The 24,673-nt window shown below is 40.4% G+C and overlaps 2 protein-coding genes across 3 annotated transcripts in view; one reads left to right on the plus strand and one right to left on the minus strand.

Moving 5' to 3' along the window:
- musk (muscle, skeletal, receptor tyrosine kinase) overlaps positions 1-6,329 on the minus strand; it is a 52,884-nt gene extending 46,555 nt beyond the window's left edge. Inside the window, exon 1 of the mRNA XM_080419002.1 lies at positions 6,112-6,329. Coding sequence (XP_080275128.1) covers positions 6,112-6,193 — 82 coding nt within the window. The 5' untranslated portion in view covers positions 6,194-6,329. The remainder of the gene's footprint in view (positions 1-6,111) is intronic.
- A 3,985-nt stretch (positions 6,330-10,314) lies between these two features.
- rassf6 (Ras association domain family member 6) lies at positions 10,315-24,391 on the plus strand. Of its 2 annotated transcripts, none has more exons than XM_080418600.1 (11): positions 10,315-10,447; positions 17,020-17,091; positions 18,047-18,125; positions 18,305-18,465; positions 19,575-19,669; positions 20,198-20,397; positions 20,532-20,633; positions 21,447-21,498; positions 22,226-22,344; positions 22,697-22,794; positions 23,027-24,391. In XM_080418600.1, the coding sequence occupies exons 2-11, from the start codon at positions 17,036-17,038 to the stop codon at positions 23,100-23,102; spliced, it is 1,038 nt and encodes a 345-aa protein (XP_080274726.1). In that variant the 5' UTR covers positions 10,315-10,447; positions 17,020-17,035; the 3' UTR covers positions 23,103-24,391. The 2 variants fall into 2 exon arrangements, with proteins under 2 accessions (XP_080274726.1, XP_080274725.1); XM_080418599.1 differs by lacking the exon at positions 10,315-10,447 and adding an exon at positions 14,765-15,291.
- Positions 24,392-24,673: the final 282 nt, after the last annotated feature.

The following is a 24,673-nucleotide window of genomic DNA, read 5'->3' on the forward strand; positions in this document are numbered from 1 at the left end:
TACAGTATGAGTAAATGTGTCATACTGTATCTATTCAGCTGTATTAATGATGACCAATTTATTCTGCATTGTCCTCACTCAGGGTGAGGAAAACAGCTTCATCTTTTTAGCCCAAACCAATGGAAATTCCTGTCATTCCTGTTTAGGACTGGGTCAGCTGTCTTCCGGATAACACTGTTTTTTATTTTTAGACCATATAAGAAACGTTTGGTGTATGTTACAACTTTGTTTGAACTGGAGGATGAGAGGAGAGGACAGGAAAGGAGAGGCTTGGCAATGCTTGCATTTGTCTCTGTGAAATGAAGATGTCAAAATAACATAGCTGAAATATTGAAAGCCCTGTCAGAAGGACAGCTACTGTACGTCAAACTGAAACCCTGACGTTTACTTAACCAAGGTCAAAACTGAGGTTTGAACCACTGGAATACACTGAATCTATTATTTTCATACTGCATAAAATCTCCATCTTTAACACTGATATCACATGGAAATTAGTATTCAGTATATTCATTGTTTTCTTTAGGGATTATAACCCAGTCCAGCAGGATGCACAGTGAAATCCTCAGTGTTCATTTATTCATTAATTCTAAGAGCATACAAATGTAATGTAACCAAATGCAACCAAGTGGACATGTAAGCTACGGCCACCTTAAGTCACGAGGACCCCGGTTTGAATCCAACTCCTGTCATGTTTCACGTCTCCCCACTCTCTACCCTCAGTTTCCTCTTTACACTCTCCTGTAAGAGATGAAGGGCATAAAATGCCCAAAGAATTCTCATAATTTTCATTCAAAATACTGGACTTGATTCGTACAATATCTTGTGAATTAAGGAACGGTGCATTTTTATTACTAGACCTATTTTCTATTAAATTATGCTCTCTATTTCAAAAGTAAAAAGAAAATATCTTTATTCAAAAGTAAAAGGATATAAAAAGAAAATTCATGTCAGTCCATCCATCTGACATTTACATGTCTTTGCTGTAGTGCAAGAGAAAGGTCTAAGATAGAGAAACAGAAATGTTTTCTGGATTGTTTGTATTTCTGGAGCCTACACAATTATTGAGGGAAGCATATGAACCACATTTTCAAAATGTTTCAAGATTTTCAAAAATGCGATGTGACACACTGTGAGCGCATAGATTCATGCTATTTTCATTATTCGTAACTTATATGACAAGGTATCTAGGGCTTAAGACATGTCATGGGGGCGTGGGTTCATTCTAAACAGCAACAGTCAGGGAAATGTTATTGTAAAACCCGAATACACAGCACGATGGGATCTTACATTGCACAGCATTAAAACCAAGTGTGTCGCCCACAAAGTACTGCAGCTTGCATTAACTGGGTGGCTCGTGGCTGTTTATTGTGTTATTACTGTTGGGGGGATTTGAAAATGGTAGCACAGAGAGCCAAATAGGAGATTTTAATAGATTTTTTGCCGCCACCAAGACTTATCCCACACTATCCTCTTACTTATCCTAGTGGCTACTGCTGAGTCAGACTATGTCACCACCAAAACATACGTGTCAACAGCGTCATGAGTCACTGTAGGATCCTAGTCCAGTCACAAGGAGGAAAGAGAATATTTTGGATGTTTGTAACTAAAATCTTAGCTTCTGGGGGTTCTACAAATCTCTTCTAAATCCTAACAGTTTAAAAAAAAAACATATGTTGCTATAATCAGTGGTTCTCAAACTTTTCTATGTCAAGGACCCTCAAAATTATATGTATTTGGCTGCGGACCCCCATCTCAAAATATGTTGTTCCAGGGACCCCCCAGAAGCAAAGATTTGAGTTAAACATGTTTGCTTTAAAATAATATATATATATATTCAAAGATTTAATGTTCATGATTTTTCAAAAAAGCTCGTAGCGCAGCACTCGGTGCCACCCTATCAGCTTTTATCTGCTATTTTTGAATAGCCAAAGAAATCTAAAAATTACACACAGATGCGTTCCCTGTCTTAATGGGTTAAGATGAGAGATTAGAAATAACAATCAAGTTTTCTGTCCTCTGCAACATGCTGCCAGCACATAAATCTATTGAAAATTCTATATGGATTTTTTTTGTGCAGTGGTATTTTCAAGTTATACTAACAAGTCAAGGTCTCAAGATGATAACTTGAAAGTCTCATTTTTCATATATTTTACTACACGGCCATAATTATGACTTGAGTCAACATCTCTGTAGCTGGGGTAGAACTATCACTACAACAATAAGTCATGGTTTCCACATCTAGAACAACAACAGTAGTCCCATGTCAGTGGAGCAGCACTTAATTACCAAGCTGATAGCTTTAACATCTGCTGCCTGCAATTGCTCAGCAAAACAGTCCCGTCTTGGGGAGGGGGCAGGACTTGTGCTTAATTTATACTCCATCGTATGACATCTGTGGTGCGACGAAAATAGGAGATCTACAAGCTCACCCTCTTCTATTTTTGGCGAGTGACACCATCATACGATTAAGTATAAATCAGGCTTGACCATAAATGATATAGCTAAGATTATAAACGCAAGTAAAACAAATAGTTATACTTTAGACTACAACAGAGGTTTTCAAATATTTGCATGTCAATGATCGCCAAATACATTATGTATTTGGTCGTAGAGCCCCATTTGAAAAGATTTTGTGCCAGGGACCTCAACAAGAAGAGTTTTCAACATTTTGTCAAGATTTGTCACCATCTTTTTCTTTTATAGCAGATGCAATGCTTTGTGAGCTAGATCGGTTATTTTCAAATAGCCAAAAAATAAAATAGGGTGTTAATAGTGTTTAAACTTTGCCTAATTTTGCTGAAGACCCCCTGAAACCCCTTCAAGGACCCCTGGGGTCCCCAGACCCCACATTGAGAACCAGTGTTCTACATGAATGTGTCCAATTTTCCTAGAGATATTTTAATGACATATACTGTACCTACAGTATATACTGAGTAAGGTCTCTATGCCTCAACATTGTTTTCTGTATTGGCCAATATGTATGACATTACAGTAATGCACTATTTTACCTCAAGCTTGTAATGTATGACTTACATACGATGAATCCTGCTATATATTTCCTACAGTAGCTTTCCATATGCCAGTGATGGACGACACTTCTCTGAGTGTGGTCTACCCACTTGTCTCTCCATCTGGCGTATTGGCTCCTTGACTCTGTCTCTGTTAAATTAAGCAAAAATAAATAACTAGAGTGTGTGTGTGTGTGTGTGTGTGTGTGTGTGTGTGTGCGCGCGCGTGCGTGCGCGTGTGCACGCGTGTGTGTGTTTCTGCATGCGTGCGTTTGTGTGTACTTCACGTCTCAGTGTTTGGACCACGCAGGATGATTTACTGTGTTCAGCTCCCATTCCCAGATGTTCCACCAAACAGTGAATATCAGTGATCTACGTTAAACTGCAATTAAGGCTCGTTAAGTGTGTAAATCAGGTGCTCATTATTTTCCAATATCTCATGGCGTTTTCACACCCTTGAGCCTTTAGAGTGAACTCGTCATGTTGCAGAGAGCAGAGGGGGAAGAAGCAAGAGAAAAGGAGTAGGTTCCTAACAAGCACAGTGAGAGCCATGAGGAGACTCTGAGTCTGAATACAGGAAGGATATAGATTTACTCAGATTTACACTGAGCAGCCCTGTGAATGAACACCCTCCCCATTCCCCTGGCAGACGTCGGCAACAGGTGATATCGGCACTAGTACAGTACATGCCTTGGAGGTGAAATGCAGCCCGCATTCTACTTAGGAAATATCAAACTCTATAGGCTGTGACATATAGTAGGATAGACAGGCAGACTGCCAGAAACATACACACACTCTCTTCTACAGTATGAGGCCTGCATTCTACTATTATATCAAATATCAAACTATACAGGCAGTTCCCAAACTGACGTGTGCCGAGGCACAATGGTGTGCCTTTCGATTTTGTCTCGACCACACATTATTATTGCAATACAAAACCCTTTTGAGTTCCCCTGCAAAACTATTGCTATAGGGAACATAAAAAGTATTACAGTTTATTTTTTTTCCCCACCATTTTTTGTCTTCCATGTCCTTTTAGGCCGGGGCTCCGTAGTACAACTATACAAAATGTTATGAATTATTTTCTAATGTACTATCAGTACTTGGTGCATGCTTGTTTCCCATTAAAGAAGCACATTCTATACCCTACAAAATACATATTTGAACCACTTTCAACCTGGCAACCCTATTTTTGGCATGTCATTACAGGCAAAGTTTTGTATTTAAAATGTTTTCCCCACACATTTCCCAAAATAGTGAAAATAGCATTTTTACGAGTTTACAACCTGTCACTATGTGATGCATTGTGAGCTTGTAGATTGACTTTTCAAAAGTTTGAAAACCACTGAAATATGCAGTATTAAGACAAACAGACAGACAGACAGACACGCTTTTATATAAGGCCAACATTGTGCTATGGAGATATCAAACTATAGACTGACTGTGACATATAGTAAGACAAGACAGGCAGACAGAAAGCTGAGAATCTCTCAGGTTGCACTCAACCTGAGAGAGAATAAACGCGATAGGCCATAGGTCATATGTAGTTAGACCGACGGATAGACTAGTGTTGGGATTGACAAGACAGACTCGAGAGACAGACAGGCAAGATGAGAAAGTCATATTAGGCTAAATTAATTCAGCATTTCATTTAGTAGCAGACACTGCACTGAACCCTTTTATCCACTTTCCACATTCTGTAGAGAAACATTCAACTCTATGATACTGTGCATAAGGTAGACAAGACAGACATAGTGCTCAGGGACAGACAGGCAGACAGCCAGCTAGTAAACACAGACAGTTGAGCTTGTTGTCTACAAGGCCTGCATTCTAGGATGTTGTATAGGGTTGCCAACCGTCCCTTGGAATAAGGACGTGTTCCTTATTTGGAAACTACTTATTGAACTGATAAGGGACACACTTTACTCCTTATTTTTGGGAATCAATCAATGACATACATCTTACAAATTCAAACAGCTCATATACATAATTATACTATAATACTGGTTGTAACCACTTAAACCCGCTTTTTTCTAAAAAGAAATATACCAAATATACCAAAAATAGCCGATTGCTATGGATGCTTGGGTTCAATTGGTTAATATATAATATACAATTTTTTTTACTGTATACAGTGAGACTTTATCTTTTTCTGGGCGTTCCTTATTTTTCTCAGAAATAAGGGCCGGGTGTCCCTAATTTGAATTTCAAGTAGTTGGCAACCCTATGGCAACAGACAGAAAGACAAATACTGATAAATGTGTCTTTTGGGGCGAAACTCTCCCTGCCTTGTGTTTCAGAAAGCCTTAAACTCTACAACCTGTGCCATACTGTATGCTGACATAGAGAGGCCATGTTGACACATAGAAATGCAGACAAGGAACCTTAACCCTGATTTATACTTGGTTGTGCGCAGTGTCGCACACCAAAAACACCAGATCTACAAATTCACAACGCGCCACAGCACGACAGTGACGACACGTTCACTAAATACAAATCAGGCTTTAATTTGGAGACAGGCTTTACCTGTACGTCCCCCTACACCACACAGTAGGCTAGCACACTGTAAACAAACAGGCAGTCTTCAGATAGACTTAGAAGTAGCCATGTCTTTTCACTGAATCTTACTGACTTCATATCCACTCACACACACACACACACATGTGGGCATGCATGGGCATGTACACAAGTACACACATAGTTTGTTTTTATTGAACTGATTTGTCCTTTGATTTATGTCCCTTTGTTCCGTGTATTTTGTGAAAATTATGTTTTCCGTGAGATTTATAGGTAAAATTGATGTTTATCGTAGCCTAACTCTTCCCAAAAGATGATATTTAGACTAAGCATATTATTCTGTGAGTGAGACAACTGTCAAAGAAACACCACAAATTATACTATATCAACACAAAAAAGATACGGTACTGTATACAAACATAGGCCTACCATTTATTATTACATTATAGCTTATATACCTAAATGCGTCACCACACTGTTGTCTGTGCCCATGTGCAGGGGGAAGACACAAAAAACACAATACTGTACATGTAATTTCCCAAATACCAGTTCCTAGGCACACACGAAACATGAAACCCATGCTTACCTCTCTGTATCCCATAGCTGGGAGTGAGGAGAACCAGCAGAAAGAAGCTGTGGAACACGGTTATGTGCTGTATAATAGTCATAGTCCTTGTTCTAGGATTGTCCACAGGTAGATAAAGGATTTCAGAATGACGCCTTGATTCGCATGGTGACTGGAGCTAAGTTGCAAGGCACTGGTTAGTTCTCTTACTCTCTTCTTTCAGTGTGTGTGTGTGTGAGCGTGTGTGCGTGTGTGTGTGCGTGTGTGTGTGTCTTATCCAGAGCCAACCATGCCCGTTCTCTTGCTGGCAGTTAGAGCTTACTATCTGATTTTGTTCTACGCAATGTGTGAGTGTGTGTGTGTGTGTGTGTGTGTGTGTGTGTGTGTGTGTGTGTGTGTGTGTGTGTGTGTGTGTGTGTGTGTGTGTGTGTGTGTGTGTGTGTGTGTGTGTGTGTGTGTGTGTGTGTGTGAGTGTGTGTGTGACACTCAGATGACAGATGGGGACAGCTGCTCTGCTAGCTGTCCTCTTGTACTGTACAGTCCAGTCATTCTCGCAGCGTGGCTAGGCTCATACCCCACTAAGCTGCTACGCAGAAACGCTATCCACACTCACCATCATGCATGACGATGTGAGGCCCCTGTTTGTCGTGGAACTAACTAGATTAAACATTCCTTACTTTATTGTCATGTGTCCAGGGTTTACTGGATGGCATATACTTCAAGTGTATAAGTAAAAGTTAAAACCACAACAACAGCATAGATTATTGGTATTGTACATGACTACATGTGCATACACATAGTGCTAACATACTATTCACAACCTTGTTGCTGAAGAGTGTGTTTTTTAATTTGCTTGTCAATTTTAAATTTGTAGCCCCCTCCCCTCACACACACACACGCACACGCACACGCACACGCACACGCGCACACACACACACACACACACACACACACACACACACACACACACACACACACACACACACACACACACACTCCGCTGCTATGTTGCAACAGTCATGTTTTATGTGAGGTTTTGTTTTGCAACCATAATGTTTAATTTATACTCCAATGTCGCTTGCCTAAAATATTAGATCTATGAGCTGTAGAGCTTGTGGATCAGGTTGTAAATCAGGCTTCAGTGTAGGCTATGTGAACCGGGACCATTCAGGACAGACAGACTGTCAGAGGTATTGACAGGTTTCTCACTAGAGATAAAGGTATTAACTCTTAACTATTGTGAAGTGTATTGATAAATGTGTACTATGCTCACTGACTCACGTTAAAGAGCTACCCAAAGCTCATGGCAAGCAAACTATCTTTTTGTTTGTTTTAGTTTTTCTTCCCAGAAAATAGAGGGAACAAAAGACATACTGTACAAGACACATGTATGTTGACATCCTAAGTTTTCACAAAATCTTTAGTGTTAAATTAACTCAGACAGTGTACTCTCCGAGTTCCAAGTGGATAAATTAACACTCAGGACTGTGTAGTGTCCACACACTTAATAGATTCTCCCTCATACAGTAGCATTCACACAGACATGCGTACAAATGTACACACACACAGCTGAAAATAACGTTTGGATTACTACAGATTTGGGGATTCGAGCATCATATTGCATCTTTGTTACACAAACATACACAGACACACACAGTCCAGGAGCCAGCCTTTGTGTCCACCTGTTGCCAGCCAGCCCTGTATGTCTGTCCTGGTTTATTTTGGGAAAGGAATGGAATTTCCCAATGTGTTTGTGTGCTCCTTGTCCATTCTGCTCTGGTTGGTGCCTGTACAATAAAGTCCACCCTGTTAATTTACCTCTGAGGGCATAAAGCGGCCTCTGCCGCCAAAGTCCGTAAGGATCCATACTCCATTTACATTCTCAATGATAAATGAACACTGTCGATATGGGTATATCTTTACACTTGCGAGTTGAATTAAAGGTGGATCATGTGATTTTATTTTGCTAAAATAATTGTTACATAAGTAATCATTGCTATAGTCTCTCCAGCTCTTTAGTAAACAGAAGGAGAAAAAAATGCGCTGTTGATACCAATGTTATTCAATCAGGTTAGAGAACTCATACAGGATACAGGACACACAAGTAAAATTTGGAGTGATTAAATAAAAAAGAGCAGGCAAAATTGGGATTGGAACAATATACACTTTAAGCTGTTAATGGGTTCCCTCTAAAAACCACCTGAGCACCATGACGCCGTATTGATGACTTCAGGTTAATCCATATATGGGCATTACACAAATCTAACCTGTTGGAGACAGGTACAAAGCTTTTCTAGTGATGTTATTGATGTTTTTCAAAGAAAAACACCTGCATTTCCCCACAGAGATCAATAAGAGTCTATCCTATCCCCTGTCCCTCTTCTCCGGTATATTGATTACACATCATTATTACTGCGCATGGGGATGTGGACTACTCCTTTATAAAAATGCCACTACTATTATTATAGCCTTTTTACCTGGCTCTGTATTCACATTGAACTGTACTATGAAGTTTGAGACACTTTTTATTGACAGTATGCCTCCCTCTGCTGTGATTTAAGTGAATTGCACCCCTATACTGCATTCATACAGGAGTTTTTAGTCCAACTAGATTATTATGAATACAGGCAAAATATGAACCTACTGTACACACATGTCCGGCCTTGATCAACTGAAATTACAGCCGCAAATTTGTCATCATTGCCTGAATATTCTCTACAAACCACTGTCAGTGGTGTAAAGTAACTAAATACATTTTTGGAGGTACTTTAACTTTGCTTGACTGTTTCCATTTTCAATTCACTATACTGTACTTCTACTCTACTATACATCTCAGAGGCAAATATTATACTTTTCACTCCACTACAATTATTTGAAAACTTTAATTATAGCTACTTTGCAGATTTAGATTATTACTAAACATACATTGACCAACTAAGGCCTATTTTATACTGATGTACAGTACAAGCTCACAACGTGTCACATGACTAGATTGTCTATTTTCGAAAGATTTTGTGAAATGGGACATGCTAATAAGTACTTAAGTATGTTTTGATGCTAATACTTGTACTCAAGTACAATTTGAATACAGGACTTTTACTTGTATATATTTTCTGCATTGTGGTATTGCTATTTTTAGTAAAAATCAGAGTACTTCTTCCACCACTGGCAGCCTTCTTTGCCCGTAGATAAAACATTTCACCAACACCCTAGCCTTTGGCTTATGACGCGTCTGGGAAAAGGCTTTGCCCGTGCATGGTGAGGTAAGAGCTGACAGAGTTGACAGCCACACAGTGCCTTCAGGCTACCGACCACACTCCTCAAGTACCTGGCATTACACACACGTTCCCATAATGCAAGGCATTTCATTTCAAGTCATTGAGTTTCTTAAGGTTCCCTGACTGAACTGCAAAGGCACTATCCAGTTATATGATAGGAAAAGAAAGAAAATGTCTATTCTATTCATTTATTTATTGAATCAGCTTGCACCATAAGATACGTTTTCTGGGTTCAGTTAATCCCAGAAATCTCTGACTCAATGTGTTTATTTTTGTATACAAAATATACGGAAGTGCATGATTCTGTGACACCCCCTCCAAAAAATAAAGGATAAGCATGATATAACAGGAAATCCTATACCAATGCCATGGACCCCAGGGATTGTGTGTGTGTGTGTGTGTGTGTGTGTGTGTGTGTGTGTGTGTGTGTGTGTGTGTGTGTGTGTGTGTGTGTGTGTGTGTGTGTGTGTGTGTGCGTGTGCGTGTGCGTGTGCGCGTGTGTGTGTAACAAACCTAATACAGTAATAGAATAACCAGTTTCTCTATAATAGACATACTACTCAATATCTCTCTCTCTCTTTCTCTAACACAGATGACAGAAGCAAGCCTGATACACACTCAATTCACACGCACACGCGCACGTGCACACACACACACACACACACACACACACACACACACACACACACACACACACACACACACACACACACCACACACACACACACACACACACACACACACACACACACACACACACACACACACACACACACACACACACACACACACACACACACACACACAGACATACACATACATTATATCCACATCCAGGTGAGTAATATCTGGTGTCAGCCTGCCCCTCCCTCTCAATGCTGTCTCAACGTGTCCAGCAATCATTAACCAGCCTGCTGCACTCTGCTACGCCATGCTACACTCACCTCCCAACACGCGTACTATGAACCTAGCCTACTGTATAAACACACACATACACACAGACAGACAGAGAGAGAGAACGAGTAGTGGATATGGAGCAATGATGACACTTGAAACCACACATGAGCGGCAGGACTGAGGTAGGAGTGCCTGTTAATGACCATAGAATGTTGTGCTGTAAAACAGAAGGTACGTTACAAATTCATGAATTTACTGTAACTCAAGGTTGTGAGTTTATGTGTATTCCAACGGTGGGCTACTGTGTTAAAGTGTTTAAAGGGTGGTTCTTCTCTCTCTTTGGTCTTTGTTTCGCTCCTCTTTGAGAAAGTATTCGATATCTTCAGTACTGACTGTAGGTTTTTGAACGATGTAGTGTTTGTAGTCTTAGTAGACCTATTACAGATTAAAGTGGGTTTCTGTGCCAAAGGTCAAAGATCAATCACTGCTGTTTCTGTTTGTTTCATGTGAGATCAAACTTTTTTTTTTTAAACACACATTGTTACATGGATTGCGTGGCCTTGTGCGTGATTCTCTTTCTGTCTGACCCCATAAAAAATCTAAATACAAGACTTCTCTATATAGACAATGTAGTTATAAGCAAGTATTTTAAATACTTTTACTTTTTACTTTTTAAAGTATCCAAATAATTATGAAAGTAATGTTTAGCCTTTATCTACACAGTATAAACCTCAGTGTTCATTTATCCATTGGTAACTCCATTGGTGTAAATGTAGTCAAATGGACCCTTATGTGTCCATTACGTTATATTTGTAGTCGTATTAACACTCAGGATTTTACAGCGTGCTGTTAGTCTTTGCCACTATTCACCAAGTGAATTAAAAGCAGAACAGATCCTCTGTCAAGTAAATAAAAACCGAAGCAAACCCAGGAATGGGTTATGGTTGCATGCATTCAACACATAGTGTAGTAACGCATTTATGGTACACTGGCACTAATAGATACATTCATGACTCCTAAAACAAACAAACAAAAAAAACAAATAAAGAAAAAAGTAGTGTTACAGAGTAAACCAGTAGCTTGGCTTGACGTTGTGTGTTCACACAATGAATTACACATCATTGCTTGCTTTCTCTATATTCACAAAATATACAAATCTAATATATTAGATTTGCATATTTGCAAACGGGAGAAAGAAAAGTCTATTGTCTTGTTGTTCTGTCTAAGTGCCCGGGTAGGCAGGGTGATGATACTGAATCAAGCAAATATTATTAGTAGAATATTGCATAATGTAGTATTGAATGTTGCAAGTATATTACAGAATCCAGAACCTTACAACATACTGTATACTAGAGAGAGCAAGAGATATCCCGCCTAGACAGAGGTACATGACAACAAAGAGACAAACGAGAGGTAGAGCATGAGGAAGAAAGAGAGACCGGTAAACAAAGGAGAGGAGGAAGAGACGGAGGGAAGGAGGGCCAGGGGTGGACAGATAGGGAAATAGAGAGAGAGAGAGAGAGAGAGAGAGAGAGAGAGAGAGAGAGAGAGAGAGAGAGAGAGAGAGATGGGAGTGTCGCATTATACCTTGTTCATTGAACAAATCTCACACCCTCAGGCTATGGATTATATAAATTAAAGTTCAGCCTGTATGTCACTGTGTACATACGGCACACTGTACCCCACCCTTTCACTCAGTTACTGTATATACGTAGAGAGGTCTGTGTTGGATTCAAATAAGTTGTTTCAGTGAGTAATTATTGTACTGCTATTCAGTTTATTCATATATAATACGAATTAGCAATTTATACAAATGTTTATGTTTGTACACAGATAACAGTATATAGTCAAGGCGGTTGTGAAGTCTGAAAGAAAATTATTCTATCTTGCTGTGTCTGGGATTGCAAATTAGATCAAGGTGGCAAAGATGCCTCTGTTGGCATTAGCATTAATGTAGAATTATGTATATAAAGGTAATGACAGCCAACCAAATACAAGTGTGCTTTAGTGCTAACAGACTCTAGGCTACTGTAACTTTTACCACAATTGCTTCAGTACCACAACAACCATACGGTATACAGTATAACTTCACCATCAACAACCTCATTCATGAAAAATAAAAATAGAAATGTGAATTGTTTTTATATGTACATAAACACATACACCCAGAAAGACATGTGCACGCCCATACACACACACACACACACACACACACACACACACACACACACACACACACACACACACACACACACACACACACACACACACACACCCCACACACACACACACACACACACAGTCACACACGCGAGCACTCACACACACACGCATGCCCAAGCTCACAAAAACAAAACCACACAGACCAGATGTATTTGCTTTAGGGCACCTTGAAAAACACACGCTGGGTCTTGCAATGACAAATCAGTGCCATAGTGTGAAGTATGGTAAGAGATGGCTTACAAGTAGCCTGGTTCACCAGACTAGCTTACAAGGGGACAGAGTAGACAGAACAAGTCAGGTCTCAGATGGACACAAACCTTTTAGTTGGGAAACTGGTTTGGAAATGTTCAACAAATTAATACATAATTTTCCTTGCTTCAAAATAATAAAGATATGATATAGTTGATTGATTGATTGATTGATTGATTATATGCTGTATATTGACCTGGTGAATACTCATCATGGGTATGACGAAAAAGCAAAATGGCCAAGTCGTGTGAATATGGTGAATTATCTAAGTGCCAGACAGGATAGATAGTAGGGTGATTGATTATACAGACACTGTTTCTGATGAGGAAGAATCTTCAGAAGTTGGCTTCTACCTTTGTCGTGAATTAGTGTAAGTGATTTTTTTTGTTGTTGTTAAAACTGGTTAAAAAAGTAATCATCAATCAATCAATCAATCATAGTAATCATTGCTGTGGACTCAGAGTGTTTGTTCAATAACAGGGGTCTCCCTGTCTCTCCAGCTCTTAAGTAAACAGACAATACAACGTGAAACTGGATGGGATAAAAAAAGATCAATTGGAATTGGAACCCTTTAAATTTGAAGCTGATAAATGGGTTCTCTTTCCTGATTGGATGAAATTGGTGACCATTTATTTTCTGTTTAATAATGAGCTGGGGAGATGACAAGACCCCTCTTACTGAATAAACACTATAGCAATGATGAATTACTATCAGACTAGAGCTTTAACTTTTGAACCATTTTTGTTTTAACCAATCAAGACATAATGCAAACAGGCCGTTTGTGTTGGCGGTGGGAGCTTACGGTACTTCGGGAGGTTGGTGGTGTATAATACCACCATAACCTCCAAGTGGGCGGGGAAATGGTTCAGCTTATCAGGGAGCGATGTCAGCTGTGCAGCTGTGCAGCTGGGTCTCCCTTTTAAGTCCAATATTGTGTGTAGACAGTCCCTGCCACTGGGTCATTACCCCTTAGCTGTGGCTCAGTCTCCTTGTATTCCCGTTGTGCTGGCTCTTCGGAGAACCTAACGGACATGTCTGGTGCGTTGAGGGCAGCTCGAACGGAGCTCTTCACCTGTTTGACCTTTTACGACATCCCCAGAAAAGGGATGCTAGGGTGTCTTGCTCAAGGACACTTGTGAACTCAGTCAGAAGGAAACCTACATCCTGAGTCACTGTTGTTCTGTAGACCCGGCATGCCAGGTGTGTGGCCATAATCACTGGTTTTCAATCACATGAAAGGAGTCGCAGGGACCAGAGTTCTCAGTGGAGCAGGGTTGATTTATTTCTCAACCTGTCGCCCGGGAACTGGGCCAACTGGTGGGCTGTGAGGAAATTGTACGTCTGCCCACAAATGATTGGCAAAACGCTACAATTAATATTATTGATTTATATTAATTCATTCATTAATATAGAAAAATTATGTAAAATTTGTTTTCATTGTAATACCGATAAAAACGTAAAGTATATTACGTTAGTTCCATTTATCCAAGCCGGAACACAATCGATTGAACACTTTAAAGATTTCAAGTGAGCCCATTCAGAAAAGGTTGAGAACCACTTATGGCCCTTTTGACAAGTCTACAAAAATGAAAGTGAATCCATTGCAAACACGTGATTTTTTTTCTCTCAAGGGAATCAGTAGAAAATACATCGCCTATGTCAAGCGACACTTGTCAAAAGGCTCTTGCGATAAAGTGTAGGAATGACACTTTCTCACATAATCATCCATAAACTACTCTTTGTATACAACCCTAAGGCAGTGTTTAGCTGTGTCTTTGAAATCACTTTTCCTTGATCATGTGTCTTATTGTGAACAGTGGAAGGTATACGTACAGTAGGTCACACCCAACTCAACAGAACTGACAGCTAGATGGGGAGGCGGTGTTGGAGCGACAGTTGCCGAATACCTGAGATTCTTTTGGTTGCAAAGAACAGGCTTGGACAGAGAGAGAGAGAGAGAGAGAGAGAGAGAGAGAGAGAGAGAGAGACGAGAGAGAGAGAGAAGTGAACATTGAAGAGAGATACAAGATACACTAAATGCGACACAGCTTTTCAAGAGTGTTGTTGTGGATCACAACAGAAGGAGGAAGAGAAGGCAGAAAACAGGGAGAGAAAGGCCACGTGGATCTACCAATAGTCACTGTGCTGCTCACAGGCATAGTCTGTAGTTTCTGTGACCATAAAAAATAAACAAATGGTTGAGTCCTACACTGTCATCACTGGTTACTGGGTGGAGCACTGCTATTAAATGTCCTGGAGGAAGAGGGAGGCAGACGGAGCGAGAGAGAGAGAGAGAGAGAGAGAGAGAGAGAGAGAGAGAGAGAGAGAGAAGAAAGTGAACAGAAACTTGAAAAGAAACTTAAAGAGTAGACGGAGAGGGTGAGAGAGCAGGAAAGGAAGAAATTATGTAATAGAGAATGGTAGGAAGATTTCATTAAAGAAACCACAAGGGAGTGTGAGAAGCAGCAAGTGAGGAGCTATTTAAAGAACAAGTGGAGAGAGAAGGAGAGAAAGAGGATCAAGAAGAAAGCTCTAATTTGCCATGTTAGAAGAGGTAAGGTTCTATTTTTCAATGGCTGATCTTTTTGTTGACAAACACATACACATGGATAAACAAATGCACATGGCATATGGTGACACTGACACATCAATTATAATAGTAGTCACACATAGAGTATGTGTACGTTCACACACAGAGAGTAAAATGGCAACATCTAAGACAACAAACTAAACTGTGTTTGATTCAGCTTTTACTGCACTGCAAAATAGTGTGAGGGAGTTCACACATTTTCCTAAATGGACCCGTATTGAACTATGTCAACGTTATGCTTTAAATGAGCACTGAGGATGTTGAGTGTCATAAAAGTGGTTGATTTAAGAACTCACACCTGAGTCAAACTAGTTTGATTGAGTTGGGTTGATGACACACCTGTGTGCATCACACAGGCTCAGTCAGCCATTGCAGCACACACTCTAAGGGTAGCCTCGTTCCCAGCCTTTACTCTTCTGCAAAGAGAAAAGCCTGGTCACGACTCACGGCCTAATGCAGAGAGTGTCTATAGACGAATCCACAGAACGGCAATCATAACTGCGGTGTCAAGCGGCTGCCGCTCCACACCGCGACACCGCATTTATGATTACCTACAGGCAGCGCAGCGCGTCTGTGGATTCGTCTATAGGGGCGGACTTCCGCTGTAGGTATTTTGCCCGGAAACAACCTTTCCTTTCACCGCCATTTCCATGGGCGGTACTTCCGCCAAATTTCGGTGCTTCCGTTTAGACACTTAACCGGCTAGGTCTTGCCCAGCGTGCTCAAAGGGAGGGTCTGTCTGGACAGTTTGTTCTTGTCCTAACATCTTATTTCCATGTGTCTGTCCACAATATGGTTACAATTAAGGCACGGCAAGCAGCTTAATGGAAATTACTTGGAAATAAAAGAGAACTTTGCTGAAGAACCTCAGCTGTCTTGATACATGGTTCATGTGGTTAAAGCAGTGCTGCTCAACAACAACCTTTGGACAAATCCCCCTCCACAGCATGCTGTCCATGTACTGTAATATGCTTACTGTGTTACTGTATTTATCCTACACACAGTAAAATCTCCAGTGTTAATTTTAGAGTTCAAAAGGATTAGGGGGATGTAAGTCAGTTGATTTGGTTGTGTAGTAACGACCCACTTGGTGTCGGCTTATGGATGGACATATGGGCTACTGCCATGCATATGATTGAGTTTAATTTATCATTCATCATTTCATAATTTTGGTATTTTTTACAATATGTAAACTAACTGTGCAGTGTTGATAATGGTCAAAGAGAACTGAGCTCTTTAGCTCACTGAGTTTGGGATAGAAATCATTTCACAGTCGAAGCAAACCAGGATTACATCAACAATAATCCATGAAAATGATGATTAACATATGTTATGTTATATCAACTCACAGCACCTCTTATGTTACAATAGCTTACCTTGTTCAAAAGTTGTGCACATCCAAATCGTTGGTGCTGGACACAGAGTAACCGTTTAAAAGAATAAAAGTCTGCACAACAGCATTGCTCCTAACAGTGTTTTACTTTAAAACACAGAAAGTGGTACAGGTAGTACAACGTTTTGGGCACACATGGCCGAAACGTTGTATACTACCTGTTTTCTGTGTTTTAAAGTATAACACTGTTACGGTCAATGCTGTTGTGTGGACTTTCATTCTTTTAAACAATAGCTTACCTTACCTCATCTCAACCTGCTTGATCTCATCTCCTTTTATACTCATGTCTTTCTCTGCAGAGATAAATGCTGTGAGATGAATCCAGCAGTTCTTCCAGTGATTCAGGCAGGTGATGGGAGAACTCTGTCCAGGTGGGTCACTCCACAATCACTTCCAACCTTCTGTATATCATTCGCATTAACCACTTGAAACCTAGCATGCCTATTATGTGGCAAACATTTTCCAAAAAATCTAGACGCTCACAATGTGTCACAACACGACACGCTGTGAGCTTGTAGATCGGCTATTTTTGTAGAGATTTGGTGTAGACGGAAAAAAGCAGTATGAGTGCAGTTGCAACTCAAGTTCGGTTCTCTAAGACTAGGTTTTAAGTGGTTAACCACTTGAACCCTAGTGTCCCTATTATGTGCCATCTATGTCATAATCGTAATAGGTAACCATTTGGCGAAAATAGCCGAATGTCCGTGCTTCATAAGCACCTCAGGTATTTCATCTCACCTGTGACTAAGTTAGCCATTGCAGCTTGATACAAGATAGGACATCGGTGTCTCATTGGTCAGCAGTTATTTATGTGGTTTTGTCAGCTCTGCTTCCTTCAAAAAGTACTGCAGTCAGTTATCATTTAGCATTAGTAAAATCCCAGGTGCAGAGTTGGGTCGGAATGAAAACCTTAGTACACTCAAACTTCCATAGGCTATAGCATAGGATTGAATAACTCTGCTTAACCACTTAAACCCGATATGTCTGTTCCTTTTTTCCCTCTATACCAAATCTCTTCATGGAAAATAGCAGATCTACAATCTCACAATCTCACAAATACGATGCGTTGTGTGCTTGTAGATCTAGTTCCACCATATTTACTTTTGCAATGCAATGTTACATTGCATTGGGCTTAGGGTACATTACTTTGTGGTACTTTAATGTGTTGTCTTACGCTTTATGTATCACGTGTTATTACATTATGATGCGTTACGTTTTGTCTGTGGCATTACTATGCTATGCTCATAGGTTTGGTGGTGTGGTGTACTGTGTTGTGTTGTATTAGCCAGAGTTGTGTAATGGATGGTTGGGTATATTATATTTCAGAGGAGAGTTCCTGTCCCTGCTGAACACCTACAACTGTTTTCTGAAGGACCACACTCAGCTACACCTCAGCTATTATCAGGTAGATTCAAACCCATCATGCAGTTTGTCTACTTAATTAATATGCATTGCCACACTGCATGCTGGCTGGGATTTGTCTTACAAATCATACTGTATATTTTGTCTTCCTGTTTCAATCTATCCCTGTATGTTTGTCTCTCTGACTGTCTGTGCCTATCTGTCCATGTCTCATACCAACAGAGTGAAGGAGAGTTGGTGGTGGAAGGCTTCCTGAACATCTCCTGGGGCGTACAGAGGCCCATCAGGCTCAAAATACAGGATGACAAACAGGCACTACCATTCACCAATGTGCTTCCCTCACCTGACCCCATCAGTCCGGTCAGCCCTCTTGAAAACAAGAGGTGGGTGTCCATAGCACATTCTATCATCTGTTGTGCTTGTGCACAATAATCATTGTGGTTTACATTCCCTCACACATAAACACTTAAGATACAGGCTTTCCAGGTTATGAGAGAGTCATAGATTTTTTTGGGGCGTAGTGGTAAACCATGAGGAAAATAATTTCAGCAACACTTGAAATACTGATTACTTATTTAGAAACCGACACATTGGTTTACCTATGTGTTTACATGGTTTACCTATGGCCTTCATCATGGTCTGCTATAAAAACACCACTGCGGATCGTTCTGACCTTTGGTTGACTCATCACCCGGTTCCAACTCAACGGACAAACTAGATTAAAGGGCAGCTTCACAGATGCTTAACCTGAATCATCTCCTATTGTGTAGAGATACAAGATTTTCACATGTCCTCCGGTAGTATGGTAGGATTCATGCTCTTTAAGTTTATTGCTTTGTTTGTCTTGAGCCCAGAGACACACATTAAATGTTATACTTCCTTTGCACTGCATTGAGCTGCATGGAAGGCACAGTGGACTTTTAAACCTATAACTGGCTTCAAACATTACTGGAAGTGACAAGCGCTTGGCAGCCCCACGCATGTGGGGCCACACGAGTGGCCAATACCGAAAAGCAGGAGTGCCTTGAGATTTTTACTTAGACTTTGGTGTGACTTGGGCACAACAAGTTTGAAACCCGTTGACCATAGTACTGTATGTGAACTGGTGAACACATTATTCTTCATGGCACCACCTGGCGGATATTCTGAGAAGCGTGCCAATGTGAATTAAAATCACACAGTACTGCGGTCTGTCAAAACAGGTCAGCGTGAAGACTTTCCGTAGCATGACATAACGCACATTTGATTTTGCTTCGCATCTTTAAGCATTGTATTTGTACTAAAGATTATACTCAATTCTGTCTCTTTCTGTATTTTATTTCTCCCAATCTCTCTTTCTATCACCCCTCATCTTTCTGTCACTTCTATTCCTTGACTCTTCAACCACCTTCCTTTTTCTGTCACAATTTGTCATGCTCTCCTTGTCTTCCTCTATCTCTCCAACGACCCCCCCCCCCCCTCTCTCTCTCTCTCTCTCTCTCTCTCTCTCTAGGGGTATGACACGTTGGGGAGAATACATTGACCTGCATCAAATAGATGAGATGGTGGAAACAGCCCTGGAGACAGGGGTGATCAATCACTCATCAGGTCTTTGTTTACTGTAATTGGCAGTTGACTTATAATTTTTTTTCTCCAAATACTTGTAGTAGTCAGACTTGACATCCTGCCTTAGGCAATCCCTCACCTTCAGCAGTGGTTGTCAACCTTTCCTGGATCAGGGCCCACTTGAAAATCTTGAAAGTGTTTGCGGCCCACGTGCATTTTCAGAGCATGATTATTTTAATGATCAATCAATCTATTGTGTTCCAGCTTGGATAAATGGAAGTTCCTATTTATTGGTATCGCAATGAAAAGATTTTCAAGGTTTTAAAAAAAACTTTTTTAACCCATTTAGACCTGGAACACCTACTGTATATGTTGTTATACCTTTCAATCCAGGAACACCTTTGTGTAACATTAGCTGTCGCTATACAGCAACGTATTTAGTTTTTCAGAAAACTTTTAATACAATCTTATTAGTAACACTGGGCCGGGGGCCACTGTTACTACAGTATGTTTTAGCTCACATGTGCTGTAAAACGTTAATTTCATGTATTTATCTCCATGCAACTGTAGTCCCCGTCATTTATGAGTCAACCACGCTGCGCCTTGATAGGCCGAAGGCTTCGGAGCTGGAGGCGGAGTCCAACTTGTTTCGCTGTATGAGCGACGCCTCGTTGGTTAAGAGGAGGAAGGGGAGGAGCAAGTCGGCGGCACAGAGAGAGAGGGAAAGACAACACCGCTTCTCTATCAACGGACATTTCTATAACTATAAAGTGGGTTTTCAATGTTTTCTGATATGCATGTGAGAAATATACTGTATTTTGCCTCATAGTTTATTTATCTCTCGTCTGAGCTCTTCCTTTTTTACTACACAAGTTTATCATCTATCATCATCACTATATTCCAGACTTCTATCTTCACTCCATCCTATGGTACGCCCACAAAGGTTCGTATCTCCAGTAAGATGACAACTCACCAGGTGATAGAACAGCTACTCAGCAAGTTCAAGGTGAGTTTGACCAATCACTCAGCACCAGCCAAATAAACCATAAATAATTACTAAGTTTGTGTGTAAAAAGCCACTACGTTATTTTTTTTAAGCTCAAGATTTAGGTTTTTTTAACATCTGCTGCTGGAAAAATCTGAAGCGTATAAGGCAGTGACTGCATCCTCACAAGCTACATGTATTAGAGAAACTGAATTCATACTGAGATTCATGAACATGAAGTGGTGTAGGCCTAAAACCCATTGTTTGCTGATCTTCTACAAAGCCATATTGTGTAAAGTGCCTGGGGCTCTCAAATGACACAGTGTACACAAGCCATCACTGATCTTCTTCAAAGTTCTTTGTACAAAGTGATCTATTTGCAAGGCAAATAGTAAAGCTTCTCTGCTAGATGCCTGTTTTGGATTTAATAGATTATCGTTGGATCAAATCATTGTTTACATGGTTTAATGAAAATATCTGTAAAACGAATATCTTGTAACTATAGCCAACACGGGCAAACTGGTTTTCCACTTTTATCGTCAGATAGAGAAGTAAAGCCACACTAGACATCCAGGGGAAGCAAATAGATCATCTATTCTTTAGAAAGATTTACAGTATGCCTTACAAAAAAGAGAAAGGAATCTCTTAATGAGGGGTTAACTGCCATCAGAAACAAAGGTGAACTCATTTCTGATGTCCAAAATAGGCCTACCAGAATGGGATCTGACAGGGATCATTTCAGTTGCCATAATAATGCCTTAACTGACCAATCAGAATCAAGTATTCATTTAGATATGATCTTACTTCTCACTTTATCTTTATGCTCTTCGGCAGATAGAGAACGATCCTCAAGAGTTTGCCCTGTATTGTGTTCACCAGACTGGAGGTATGTTATTAGTCATGTTATCTGCTGATTTAACCCCAAAAATGTTTTATAATATAAATTGTTTTATGAAGAGTTGACAGTAGTTTTGTTAACGTGATGTGCACTCCAAAGTGCCTGAGGACTCTACGTGGCAGGGGCATCCTCCTCCTCCTTGTAGACAAGCTAGTCTGCTCTGCCACCAGTGTCGCCAGATTTTGCAAGAGAAACAAGCGACCAGTTCTAACGAAAATAAGCCCAAAAGAAGCGACTGTAGGCCGAATGATCACACATCAATATCAGTTTTACCACTTTAAGGTTTAAACCTATATCGTCTCTGTCGGATGGAAACCTCATATGTCCAAAACTTTCAGGATTCAATTAAAAAAATTGCAAAAGGCTTTTGTGTGACACTGTAGTGTGATCATTTACGAAAAAAAATTGGCAATTGAAAATAGCCGATCTACAAGCTCACAACGCGTTGCGATGATATGCTCAGGAAAAGTCATTTTCGGCCAAGGCCCAATTAAGCCACTTTTTCCATGTTGGACTGGCCTCACGATGTCTCCATGGTAGAGAACAGATTTTGCCACAGATTATGTCAGTATGTGCCATAATGACAGAGAATGTGATGATAGTGTCTGTTTGCTCTCCCTATTTGCACATTTCAGTGTGTGCGACTGTGCGTTTGTGCATGTGTGTGTGCACATTTCTGTGGATGGATGTATTTACATGTGTGTGTGTTTTCCAGAAAGGAGGAAATTGGGTACCAGTGACCACCCTCTGTGGGAACGGATTCTCCACGGCCCATCTGATGACATCATGAAGATCTTTCTGATGGACAGGGATGAACAGGAAGTCAGCAATGATGTGAGTGTTCTACACTTATCTCAAGAGGGGAATAGCTTTCAGCTTAAAAGCTCAAGGGATGCGTTTAAAGCTGTGGGATGCAATGAGCATCCCCCAGGATGAACATGGAACAGTTTTATGGTTCTGTCTGTATGTTTTGTTCCGTTATATTCTAGTCTGGTGTAATGTATTTTATTCCGTTCTATTACATTTGTTCCGCGTATATCTCTTTTGTTTTGTTACCGCTGTTAATCCTCTCTTGCTCTACAGTATTTTGTCCTTTTGTCAAGAAACTATTATTATTATTCATGATGATAGTGGTTTTCTGTTTCTGCTCTATCCCTTCACTCCTGGGTGATATGTTGCTGGTCAGGTGGCCCAGTACCTCAACTTGGAGCTTCCCATTCTGGAGCAAGTTCTGCTGAAACTCAGAGAAGAGGAGAACAGAGAGAAACAAAGAATTATTAGCAAGTTAGTGACAAAATAAAATAAAAACTGAATGTAGTGGCAATGCTTTACCACATGATGGCAACAGTGTCCTTAAATGACTTTCTTGTCTTTTCTACCCCCCCCCCCCCCCGTGTGTGTGTGTGTGTGTGTGTGTGTGTGTGTGTGTGTGTGTGTGTGTGTGTGTGTGTGTGTGTGTGTGTGTGTGTGTGTGTGTGTGTGTGTGTGTGTGTGTGTGTTAATTTGTGTGAATCAGGTATCATCACCAACACAGACTTCTCTCCCAGATTCTCAACTGTAAGATGTCCCCTCATATTGAGACCAGTGTTTGATGTTTGGGACAGCTGACAGCCAGGGACAATACAAGAGAAGAAGAAAAATACTACAGCACCGTAATGAAGACAGAGAGGACACTTAACTGTAACTCAACTGAGAGGATATGAATTAGCAGTATCCTTTAATGCCAGAGATACACAGATACTACCCCCGTTCAACAATGGCTTTTAGCCAAACAGTGCAATTCAAACCCAGTAACATTAGAGGCCTGTGAAAGACATTTACCACAAAGTGATGCACACTGAACATGCTGAAAAGTGCCTCAAGCCTGCATGGGACCATCGCGCAGTCTCTTTTAAGAGAAAGACCACCATGAATCCAAAGATAACCCTTTCACTCTCTCTTTGCTTTACAGTGTGTTATTTCAGCCCAGCGGGAGGGTGTTGTTAATGGGATTGTGCAATTAAGTAAATATTTGCATCATGTAAAAGTGCATTAGGGGGACTTTCCAGAGCTGAGACTATCCCTACTATTCCTAGTCTACTCCTGGTTCTCAACCTGTGGGTCGGGACCGCCAGGGGGGTCCCACACAATCTTTTTTTTTTGGGGGGGGGGGGGTCCCCATATGACAGTGAAGTGACAATTTAAGGACTTTTAAGACCTTTTTAATACATGATACAAAGATAAAAGACAAACTATCAACTATCAACAAACTATAGGCTACTATAAAAACTGGTCAAACATTGGCCAAATTGTCAAATATAAGAAAATAGCTGCTATTTTCACAATTTGTATCTGTGGAACCGAGTCAAACTAAATGTAATGCCTCAACTCCTACAATTCCATGTGCTTGTCAGAGTGGGGGGTCCTCAGTTCAAATATGATTGTTTTGGGGGGTCCCCAGTTCAAATATGATTATTTTGGGGGTCACAGCCTGAAAAGGTTGAGAACCACTACAGCAGTAGAGGAAATGTCTACATTAATCACCACCACTTGGTTCCAACATGAATTGTTCCGTGTTGAAAATGTTAACCCTACTCTTTCCAAAATTCCCAAATACAATGTAAACAAATTCAAAATACTAATGTATGTCCTTGGTTGACAAAATAACACTTTTTGTGTCATCAGACTGGATGATATATTACTGAAAAAGTGTGAATGATAAACTTCGGGTATTTTTTCAAAAACAAGTGATAAATCTTACTTTCTTTGTTGTTGTTATTATTATTTTGTATTTCTCTCTTTTTCACAAGACTGCAAACATTATTAACAGGTTTGGGAGATGCTATTGTAAATAATTCCACATCATGGTTCATGATTAATAAATAATTTTGGTCTTTATGAATCTGGTTACACTTTCTTTGGATCCCTAGCCCTTCAAGTTCACATAGTTTATTGTAACATGCATGTGTGTAAATGCGCGCACGCACACACACACACACACACACACACACACACACACACACACACACACACACACACACACACACACACACACACACACACACACACACACACAGATTAGATTGCTAAACCCTATGTACTTTGTTGACTGGAGTCCCCCAGGGGTCTATATAAGGCCCCCTCTTTTTTTCCCTGTACACCAAACCTCTTTGCCGAAAATAGC

Source organism: Gymnoscopelus braueri (assembly GCF_963280865.1).
Source record: "Gymnoscopelus braueri genome assembly, chromosome: 22".
Classification (NCBI taxonomy): domain Eukaryota; kingdom Metazoa; phylum Chordata; class Actinopteri; order Myctophiformes; family Myctophidae; genus Gymnoscopelus; species Gymnoscopelus braueri.

Bases quoted from the DNA above. Each gene is read 5' to 3' on its own strand.
- rassf6 (XM_080418600.1), top strand. From the start codon at position 17,036: ATGAATCCAGCAGTTCTTCCAGTGATTCAGGCAGGTGATGGGAGAACT. The intron at 22,345-22,696 runs GTGAGTGTTCTA...GTTGCTGGTCAG, and splicing joins AACAGGAAGTCAGCAATGAT to GTGGCCCAGTACCTCAACTT. The intron at 22,795-23,026 runs GTTAGTGACAAA...TGTGTGAATCAG, and splicing joins AAACAAAGAATTATTAGCAA to GTATCATCACCAACACAGAC.